Below are 11,743 nucleotides of genomic sequence, written 5' to 3' on the forward strand. Positions count from 1 at the left end.
AGGCACAGACGTCTTTGATTCCCAATTAGTTTTCTATCAAGGTATACTGGTTTATCATTCACACTCTCATGCATACGTCACCCCGTCTTAAAGAATTGTAAGTGTCTCCTTTGAACCTAGTCATATCTAGTCTGAACTGATATGTGCCATAGCGTCGTACTGCCTATCTATTTAAAGTACCTCCTATGGGTGTCTTTTGTTAATGTTTGCACAATTTAAACTTTATTTCCTAATTGTAATTCTCATTATTTACTGTTTTAAAATATTGTTTGTATTCTCTGCCAAAATGGTACACAGTTATTACACAGTTAAACGTAGTATACAGTTATCACACAGCAAAAATAGTACACAGTTATCACACTCACTCACAATACACAGTCATAATCCTATCACACAGTCATAAATGACACACTTACACTCGACACACAATCGTAATTCTTTGTCACACAACTAAAGTTTCTTAGCACACACAGATAACAAAGGTATACAATGGGGCACACAGCCTCCTCTACTATGGGGCACACAGCCTCCTCTACTATGGGGCACACAGCCACCTCTACTATGGGGCACACAGCCACCTCTACTATGGGGCACACAGCCACTTCTACTATGGGTCACACAGCCACCTCTACTATGGGACACACAGCCACCTCTACTATGGGGCACACAGCCACCTCTACTATGGGGCACACAGCCACCTCTACTATGGGGCACACAGCCACCTCTACTATGGGGCACACAGCCACCTCTACTATGGGGCACACAGCCACCTCTACTATGAGGCACACAGCCACCTCTACTATTCCATGGGTTTAACCATCAGAATTATCAAACATTTGCATAGTATATTATGAAATCGAAATAGTATACTGTAATCGTTATTTATAGTACAATAGGGTTCACTTACATCAAACAGGTGTTTCACAAAATTAATTTGGATAAAACCAATATGCAGAACTTTAGTTATATAAACCATAGGTGTCTGCTTACCTGTGTTTTTAGAAGCCCGGGCACTTTGTGAAACACACAGTTCGACGACAGCGATGTCCAATAGGCTGGATGAATCCCAGCGAAGTTCCGCTACCAGATCACAGTCGGAGGTCACCAATTGTTAGAAATTGCGTAATTCAAATCTGGTATTGGAATAAGAGAAAACATAATCAAGAGATATTCAATCCAAGCTAAATTTATTATATGCAAAATGTATGTATTATAAGTATGATGGTTCGTATACGGGCTCACTGAAATACCACGCAGGGCAGACAGAGAACTAAACCATTGTTTACAGGTTCTTTCTCAAATACTCTGACAGAGAGTTCCCACCTCTTCTGTTGGCCAATCAGAGTAAAGGACTGAGTGTGGTTTAGACTTTACTCAGCCAATCCGTTGGCGCACGGGTTAGTCCCAACCCCTTGGCGCTCCACCCCTTGGCGCTCCACCGTTCCCAGGCATAAGTTGCTATCATAATAACCTGTAGAGTCAGCACCCAAAAGACACCCTTCCAATCTGTACTCTATGTACCTACGTTCAAGGACGGTTTCACAGACAACAAAGAGAGAGTGTTCGTATCTGTAAGAAATACAAGTCTTATCTGTCCTACCCCCTAACGTTCCTTACATGAATCACAGCCTGTTATGTGAAACAATTTATATCAGTATAGTACAAACATATGCTTATCATTAATGCATTCCTTCTAAGTTATTCATCACATACAGATCCAATTATGAGAAAAATAGAACCCAACACCAGCCTACAAACAAATTGGCTTATTGAAAGACGAAATGAATGAACCCTTTGAGCAACCCTTTTTGGTTCCAGGTAGAATCCTTTTGGTTGCAGGTAGAACTCTTTTGGTTCCATGTGGAACCCTTTCCACAGAGAGTTATACCCGGAACCAAAGAGGGTTCTCCCTGGAACCAAAAAAAGGGTTATCCTATGGGGACAGCCGAACCGAAGAACCCTTTTGGAACAATTTTTTCTAAGAGTGTACAGAAGAGATTACAAGGATGGAAATTCTGCTGAAAAACATGTTGGCAGTTTTCTTAACATCAGGCACGTGCACAGAAATAGGTCTACCTGTGCCTGAGCACATTGCCCTCCCACTCGCCAAGTGTCTTTTTGTGTGGTATAATATACTTGGTCGTAAAGTTCGCCACCCCCACCCCGTCCGTCGGTCGGTTGCACCCTACTTTTTATAGTCTATGGTTGCGCATGTTGGTCTGCCCTGGAGCTCGTGCACGATAGGTTGCGCCTGTTTCGCGGTCTGCCCACAGAGATAGCGTGCACCCGGTATCAAACATGCTTGTTTTTAGATGTGTGAGTGTGTGTAGGAAAAAACTACCTATTTTAAATATCAACAGTACTGCAGCTATCATTTGATTAACACTTGATTTACATCATTTTGCAGACGCTCTTATCCAGAGCGACTTACAGTTAGTGAGTGCATCATTTTTTTTCATACTGGCCCCCCGTGAGAATCGAACCCACAACCCTGGCGTTGCAAGCGCCATGCTCTACCAACTGAGCTACACGGGGCCTCATCATCACTATTCTGTATGTCTGGTTGGCTGATACGCGCAGCAGAGAGAGAGGCAGAAAGACAGATGAGCAGCAGAGAGAGGCAAGAAACTGGATTCTTCCGCTGCTCTATTGGTGCTTTCATACGGAAGTCCAGAGAGGTCATATTAATAAAACATATATATTTGGAGATCACAACTTAATTATCTCATGATCACTACATAACAAAAGTCTTACATGTGAAACAGCCCACAAGGCAGAATCGTGATTTATGCCTGCCAAGACTAGAGCTCACCCACTCTGGGTTATATGCATCAGTCTATAAAGCGTTGACAGCTGATCTGCCTGCAATGAGCTTTACCTATGAAACAGCACACAAGGCAGCATCCTTATTTCTGAGCCTCTGAGGCTGAAATTGAATCTGATCAGCCTGACTGGAATGGAGCTCACCCACTGTACATTTTAATAGTATCCACAAAACATGAAGTGTCCCTTATAATTATACACATATCAGTTATGCAGCATAGATAACAAGCTAGCTTACTAGACTGCCTAGCTAACTAGCTAGCTCACAACACTAGGCAAATTAACAGCGTTATTTCTTGCATGCGATTGGCTGTGGTCTTGGGGGCGGCCTGTCAGGCATGTTCAGGACCCTACGAACGCATTGCGATCAATGCAGCCACAGGTGATGAGTGGGTTATCGTGCATCTGAACAAATGAATGGCTGATGCGTGGTACTTTTGATTATCTCGTGATCTCCACAAAATAACTTTTGTTAGGTCGTGATCACAACAAAATTATCTTGTGATCTCGACAAACAACTTTTGTTATGTAGTGTTGAGATAAATAAGTCGTGATCTTGACATAACAAGGTATTTTTTATTCATATGTCCTCTCTGGACTTCCGTACTTTCAAGACAACTGGGAACTCGGAAAACAAAGCTAGGTCAAATCATGACATCAGTGATTTTCAGGTCGGAAAGTCGGAGCTCTAGAAAAATGCCAGAGTTTGCGACTTGGAATTTCGAGTTGGATGACCGTTCAAAACTACTTTTTCCCAGTCGGAGCAAATTTTTTCACGAGTTCCCAGTTGTCTTGAAAGCACCAATACTTCAGTCTGAGACTGCCATCATAGAGATCGCACAATTGGCCCAGCGTCGTCCAGGGTAGGGTAGGGAATGGCCGGCAGGGATGTAGCTCAGTTGGTAGAGCATGGCGTTTGCAACGCCAGGGTTGTGGGTTCGATTCCCACGGGGGGCCAGTATGAAAAAAATAAAAAATAAAATGTATGCACTCACTAACTGTAAGTCGCTCTGGATAAGAGCGTCTGCTAAATGACTCGAATGTAAATGTAAACTCCAGCAACTGCGGAAAGAATCTGGATGTGCTTATGTTCTTCAGCTTCGTATATGTTTTATGAGATACCATAACATTGAACCCCAACATTGCAGAAGCAAATGAGCTGTCAACCCCAAAACCAAGTGTCAAGGTTATTACAAACTGTATATTCCTTGTGTCTTTTAATGTAATCGCAGGCATGACATGTGTGTTCAGCCCAGAAATGGGACCTCTTGACATTGAAATGTCTGCGCCAGTCAAAATACCGCAGATACATTTCTTCATTTGTATGTAACAGTGTGAGATGGTTAGCCAGCTCTTTGGGAGAGAGGAAATCATCCACATGTATAAAGGCATCTCCAGGCACAAAGTTCTCATAGTTCTGCCTAGGTGGCCCAAGAGCAATTGGCACAGATCCAGCAGCTAGTGGGTTGTACAGCTTTTCAGTGATGTAATCTTTGTGAATTGAGTTCTCAAACGAAAGATAGAATTTACAACTGGATATTGTGTCCAGGAAGTCTTGATCATTGATGTGTTCTCCAAAGGCTTTTCCATAGGTGTGTATCTCTATGTGTTTATGCAATTCATTGTAGTACCTCGCTCTGGCATGGTCAGGGTTCCAGTTGCTCACAATCCAGCAGACCAATTTTGTTTTATTTGGCAATACGAAAGCTTCCCCCTCCTCTTGGCTGAATACAACTGACCCATACGGCACTTCAATATCTGCATCTTGCCTATAATTCAAAGTCAAATTGAAAATATTTCCAAGACCTGGGTTTTTATACGTGTGTGACGGGGACTCTAGATTCATCCACACCCACTTTTGGAAAGGTGGGCGCTGCAATGGTGGTAGATTTGATAAATCACTTTTTATGTCTCTATGGTGAAGGATGACCCCACTTGACTTATTGTATAGGTCTCGGTCAGCTGTTAAAAAACAGCCTTCAATATTGAACAGGGGGCTGCATGTGTCCAGATCATAGGACTGGCCAAAAGGCCACAGCCATAATAGAACAATGGTCTTATTATTAACCTCATTTGCTTCCAGATGTTCTTCCTTCTGAATTGGTAGTGTTGATGATGCAAGCCAATTACTTTGCCATTTAAAATACATGAGGAAAACAGTCGCAAAACAGCCTATTGCAATGATTGCAGTCACAAGTCGGCGCATTAAGCGGTTAAAAGTTGCCATCGCCATTTTTGTTCTGTAAAAAAATTAATAATGTCATTAGTTTGATTCAAAACAATGTTGATGACACTGGTTCAATAATGAAACAAACAATGCAGTAATGTACTGGTTTGGTTCAGTGCATATATTTTCTCAGGTGATATGGATTGTGTATCTTATAGCCTTTTATATCACAAAAACCTGACACTATCTAGTCACAGATGTCCAACATAGAAACAGGTCTACATATTTTAGCTTACTTATGCAAGATCACAATCAATGCATAGGCTAAGATTATGAAATAAGTAGCCTAGAGGTTGATGAATAATGACCTATAACAACTCATTTCATACATGACTAACAAATGGGAACATGGGATAGCTAGAGAAACTCAGAGGATAATCTAATCAATAGGCTGCTTATTCATTATACTACTGCTGCTTGTAGCCTACGTTTTAAAAGGCAATTCCACCTACATGCAGACGTTTAGTTTTACTTTAGAAAATAGCCTAAACATGGCCAATAGCAATATTAACATCATAGGACCTGCCCTTACCTGGCACAAACCTAAAACAGGTATACTTTCAAAATGTCAATGAACAGTGCTAATAGGCTACAATGCGATTGCTCAATTAACATAAATGACCAACAATTAACACATTAAACAATATAAAGGCAATTTGCATAAACATGGTCGTTTCTAATAATAATGAAAATAGGTGCTACCTACCCTCGAAACTTGAGAAAGCAAATAACCAGAGACGCGAAACCTGTGAGCCTTGAATTTGAGCCACGCCCAAGAGTCATATCGCAGCGGAGGTGAGCAGAGCAGGGCCAGGTTGTCGAAACAGACAAACATTTCTAAATAAATGACATGATTAGGCTACCGGACTCTGGCGTCTGATCATAATAATGTTTTAAGGGATTAGAAATCACATAGTTATAGGTCAACATCATGAGTAATCGACAATTGTGTGCAGAAAATTAAGCCTAGGCCTTTTGTGTGGGGAGAAAAGGGATCGAATGTCCAGCACAGGCCTATTATTAGCCTTCTTAATTTATTTACATTAATACATTTATCAACTGAAGTGAATTCGCTTTTAATTTGGGTATCTATCTGGTTCCTCCAGGTCAGGAAAAACAACCTGTTGACTGGCATGGCTCATGTAGGCCCTATATAAACCACAGTGGTGGTGAGCAGATAGAAAGTTGGCAATTATCCCATTTAATACAATAAAAAGACAAACATCTCTAAATGACTATATGATTACCAGACCCTGGCGTTTGTTCAGTTACATTAACTAAAGCATTGGCCTAATTTTTCAAGCGATTACTGATAGCATAGTCATAGGTTAACAAGAGAAGCCTAGGCCTAAAACTGACAATTAGTCAGTTTGTGTGTGGAGAAATTGAGGGAAATTACCAACATGACTTCACAGGCATAAATAAGATCACCAATAGAGTACCACAGTATGAATCATAATACCCATAAAACCTAGCGGTCAAACAGGGAAATGGTTTTGGGTATAGTGGAATCGGTGAGGGTAACCAGAAGTGGTCTAGTGATAATTGTTTGTGTTTCCGTTGGTCAGAGGGAGAAGGCGCTCAGAGTTAAACAAATGGGGGAAAGAATTGTGAATTGTTTCGCTCTCAAGAAAAGGGCGCCATTGAAAGGAGTGATTACTGGGGTAGCAGTAAATGTAAAAGTTGACCAACTGAAGGGGAAGATTCCTGGTGTTTGTGATGCTCGTCGTTTGGTGCGACGCAAACAGGGTGGCGAGAGTGGGGAAACAGAAGTGTCATGTCTGTTATTTTGAGTTTTGAAGTTGAGTCTTTGCCTGACAAAGTGAAGTTAGGATATACAAGTTATCCTGTACGAGCTTATGTGCCGAATACATTACGATGTTACAGGTGTCAAACTTATGGGCATGTGGTTGCAGTGTGTACAAGGGAGGTTCCAAGGTGTGTAGAAGGGCATGAGACAAAGTAGTGTTATGTGCTAATTGTAGGGGTGCCCATGGGGCTGGGGATCAGAAATGTGTGAGAGAGGCAGGTTGAGGTTTGCAGGGTAAGAGTAGTGCAGTGAAGAAAGTAGAGGAAGATGGGTCAAGGGTGAGGAGTGGTGATAGCAGTAGGTTTGTACCAGTACAGAGGGATAGGCCAACAAGTGATATATGTTTCAGTAAGATTGGATTTTTAGCATTTATAGCAATGGTTATTAATTGTACTGCAGGGATGGAACGTAAGTCAAAGAAAATGGAGGTTGTGGTGGCAGCTGCAGAGTGGTATTTGGGTGTGCGAGACTTGACATCAGAAGAGTTACAGGGAGTGTTAAGTGGTGATGTCCCATCATTTCAGGTTGAGGGCATGAGGTAGGAATGAATATATTTAAAAAGTGGAGTAGTGTGGTGTTAATTATTAATATTTTTGAATTTGTGAGTGTAGTGTTAGATGGTAGGGTATTTCTTTATTAGATTTTTCAAGCAAAATGTAAGGGAGTTGTACTCCAGTCTAGTAGGTGGCGGTATTGCATCAAATTGGATGCCAACCGCCGTTAAACCTCATTGAAGAAGAAGGGAAACTGTTCCAATCGTTCTTTTCCCTTAGAGGATTTTAGAAACAGTTAAAATAAGGGCTGTGTTTCGTGTAGGCTTTCCCTGGCGTGACATTTTGACGTGTAAATCTCTCTCGGACAAGGTGACTTTTATCAATATATTTGCCTGTATTTACTCCCAACTAATGAAATGCTAATTAGCTGCTAATGTGGCTATCATAAAGAACTACAAATGCCATCATGATCTGGACGAGACTGCCAAATGGAGGCAAAAGTAACTTTCTCTGGATTAACTATCTAATGTTAGCTAAATGTAGTAATGAATGAATTGGCTACATTTCTTTAAATGTACCTGTTAGCAAAGGTGCCTGCTAGAGATGAGTTGCAGGAGCTTGCAGAGATTTGTAGTCTTGCATGATGTCTACTTTGATGCTAAATATCATCGAATCTGAGCATAAATAGAGCCGAATATATTGATAAGTCACCTTGTCCACGAGAGATTTACATGGTTATGAAGGGTAAACCTACACGAAACACAGCCCTTATTTTAAGTTTTTCTAAAATCCCCTATGGAAAACTGGATGGTGGAAAAATGATTGGAACCATTTCCCTGTTTGACCGCTAGGTTTTATGGGTATTATGACACCTCTACTGTGGGGGCTCTATTCATATGTTTCAACTGAAGTGAATTCAAACTTGTTGATTTATTTAAGCCTGTGTGTCATTGCATACTTTTAACTTGGGTGTCTGGTTCCTCCAGGAGAAACTGCAAATGCCTGCAAGACTTGAATAAACTCAAACTCATGTTGGAGAATATTCTGTATTCAGAATACAGAAAAGCTACAGCTTCACAGCCTGTTCCAAACAGCAACCAGGTCCCCTCTTCTTGTGAGCCTCTGTATCCATGGGGTAAGTTGCCAGAATCCTTTTTCTTTTGTTTAGCAGGGCTTCTGCTGTGTAACACATCCCACTGGGCACAGACATCAATTCAACGTCTATTCCATGTTGGTTCAATGTAATTTAATTGAAATGATGTGAAAACAACATTGTTTCAACCAGTGTGTGCCCAGTGGGATGTTCCCAGTTTGATAGACACACAATCTGGGACAAGCTAGCTGTTGAAAATGAATTGGGCAACTAATAGATAGTAATCAACCTGTCACTTTGCAGTTGGTCCTTTTGTAGGTAGGAATTTGTGAAGAAATATCCACAGGGAAGTATTATTAAACAGAGATTATCACCTGGCACATGCGCAAAAACATGTAAACGCATGCAAGACTTTGGGGTAGTATATATGCATGGTGTCTTGTGCTCACGCCTTGGTGATGAACAAACAAATCGTGATAGCCAAGTCAAAACTGACTTGTTTTGAAGTCAGTTTAATAATACTTTCCTGTGGATATTTTGTCTCACATTTCCAACGGCAGAAGGATGAAATCAGCTGACAACAGGTAGAGGGTCCTGCCCGAGTTTGGAAAATGTGTAGTTTCCAAGGATGAATGTGTAGTTTCCAAGTACAGACTCCGGATGGCAGTAAAAGACAAATAATGTGTTTTCATTGACGTCTGCAGCTGGCGTATGGTAGCATGAACCCAATCACACCACTATCACAGCACTGTGATTGCAGGTCTGAAAAGGAAGCCACTATAATAAGTCTCAGTTGTCTGGACTAGCGAGTACAGTGATGTCTAGACTCACATACATACATTCTTATAAGCTGTTTTTACCCATGGGAACCAATTATGCACTGCAAAAAGTGAAATCTAAGCAAGTCTAAATATGTTATATTGAGTGATAATTCACTTAAAATGTGTGTTCTTTCCTTGTTTTTTCTTACCAAGCTAAATTATCTAACATCATTGGCAAATTATTTTGCTTATTTTAACTTAAAAAAGGCTTAATAAATGTAATTCTTATTTCAATATATAAGGTAAAATATCTTGAAACATATCTTGAAATAAGATAAGTGACTTGTATTAAGCATTTTTTAGGTGAAAAAAAAATACATTTATCTGCCAATGACATCAAATAATTTAGCTTGGTAACAAAAAAACAAAAACCCCCCACTAATTTTAAGTGAATTATCGCTCAATATAAGATATTGAGATTTCACTTTTTGCATTGTGGTCTTATTTTAGGTTATGGTTACGGATATGGACCAAAGGATAGTTTTTTCATTTCTGCAAAATCCCCCTTAGAGATAAGCATGGCTTTCTCATTTGAGAAGATTTCAGTGGAATGGGAATGCAGTGCTCTATATAGCAGCTGCAGGAAAATGCCTCTGTCCTTGTAGCCTCTCTCTCTCTCTCTGCCCCCCCCCCCCTCTCTCTGCCCCCTCTCTCTCTCTCCTTTCTGCTCTCCCTGATTAACCTGTGAGCCCTGATGTGTCCAGTGTCAGCCTGCTCCATCCTCAGACAGAGCTATTTCATTTTCACTAGGATTCTTTTCATTTTCCTCTTCAAAATGGACTCCATTGGTGCCTGCAAAGAGATTAAATAACTTTTAAAGGTAGACTCAGTGATATGCCGTAGATGCAGAACGTAAACAGCATAGTGGGTCAATTTCCACAACAACTAAGAGTGCTGAAGCCTGAGGCTACACTTCTCCACTGTTTTGGTCCCCTGGCTACCACGCTGTAACAGCGTGAAGCGTATCCATGCACATATGCAGATACTGTGTGTGACTGTGTGAGAGCGAAGTCTTGCATTTCGCTCATCTCAATGGCCGTGTTCGAGAGGATCAAACCGTAATGTATCATGGGTAAATTGTGACTGGCTGAATGATCTACAAATAATAATGAGTAGTTATTTATGATGCAAGGTTCTTTGTAGATCAGTCAGTCGGCAGTCGCCTGCACTGTCGGCTGCAATGTCGAACAAGCCCATTATATACAGTGATACTTTTAGCTGATGCCTGTACACATCGTGACGTATTTCATTATGACGTACGTGATCTTCATGCAATCTCATTCCGTTACTGGACGGAGAGCATATGGTTTCACAATGCAAGACAAGATGGAGGAGAGCCTCTCGTCAGAGATCGCATTTATTTTGGGAGATTGCAAAATATAACCTTTTCATTCAAGACAGTAGACACATATTGTTCCAGGTGATAAAAAAACATGTTATGTTTAGTTACTTTTTCCTCAACTTGTTTCTCTAACTTTCTAGCATGTCAAACTAGCTTACAGAGCAGCTAGCTAGCTAAAAGCTATGCTAGGTTGAAGACACTGTAGCTAGCGAACTCCACCTAACAATGATTTAAAAAACAAGCGTCATTACCATCACAATAAATTAAAACAGCAGGCAACAGTCATAATATAATTGGCCTAATGGCCAATGTGTATTATTTAACATTACTATTAAAATAGTACTCACTTATAGGAATGGGTAATTGTTTACAAATTGCTAGCTATCCCATAAAGCCATCGATGACATCAACCTATTGTTTCCTATGTGAAGTCTCAGTGGTGCTTTTGAAGACCAGGAAGTGTTGTTTTGGCGTGTTGCCATCTTGTTTCATGGAGGAGTTTTTGGGAACATTGCATGTGCAATTTGAGCTGCTCTAGGAAGTGATGTTGCAGGTTAGCTCAGTGCTGCCCCAGCTCATTGAGTATCTCAAGTTGAAGGCCAACCAGGGTACTGCAGGCTGCACATTTCCCCTATAACTTCTTCTATGTGCGATTTTAAAATAATTGGTTAAAGGACATACATCTGGTGAAATAGAAGTAAGTATTGGCACCATGAGTTTGTTCTAAAAATTGTGTATACCCATGAATATTGACCACGAAGATCGCCATACTCCTATTGACTATAATGCTTTCTGAAAACATTGCCTGCAGTACCCCGGTTGGCCTTGAACTTGAAATCCTCAATAAGAGGGGGCAGTTGTTCTCCCCGGACTGCACTAAAGACGATTCAGTTTGGAACATTTTTAAGTATGTGGCATCCGTTTCGCAACCGAGCCTTCAACCACAAGGGGAGCGCTGCTATACCACTCCGTTGCGGACAGTCCCCATTGAAATGAATGATATCCGGCGCATCGCAACAGACTGCTCAGATGTAATGTGAATGAGGCTTGAGTCTACCTTTAAGTACTCGGCAGGTAGCTTAGTGGTTAAGAGCGTTGTGCCAGTAACCGAAAGGTCGCTGGTTCTAATCCCT

General features: G+C 41.0%; 1 protein-coding gene across 1 annotated transcript; it reads right to left on the reverse strand.

Annotated features, from left to right (window-relative positions):
* Window positions 1-3,985: 3,985 nt before the first annotated feature.
* LOC311106839 (4-galactosyl-N-acetylglucosaminide 3-alpha-L-fucosyltransferase 9-like) lies at window positions 3,986-5,056 on the reverse strand (the record flags this gene model as incomplete). The annotated part of the gene is made up of 1 exon (XM_084149212.1): window positions 3,986-5,056. The coding sequence occupies one exon, from the start codon at window positions 5,054-5,056 to the stop codon at window positions 3,986-3,988; it is 1,071 nt and encodes a 356-aa protein (XP_084005338.1).
* Window positions 5,057-11,743: the final 6,687 nt, after the last annotated feature.

This window comes from Coregonus lavaretus, assembly GCF_964263955.1.
Source record: "Coregonus lavaretus genome assembly, chromosome: 31".
Classification (NCBI taxonomy): Eukaryota; Metazoa; Chordata; class Actinopteri; order Salmoniformes; family Salmonidae; genus Coregonus; species Coregonus lavaretus.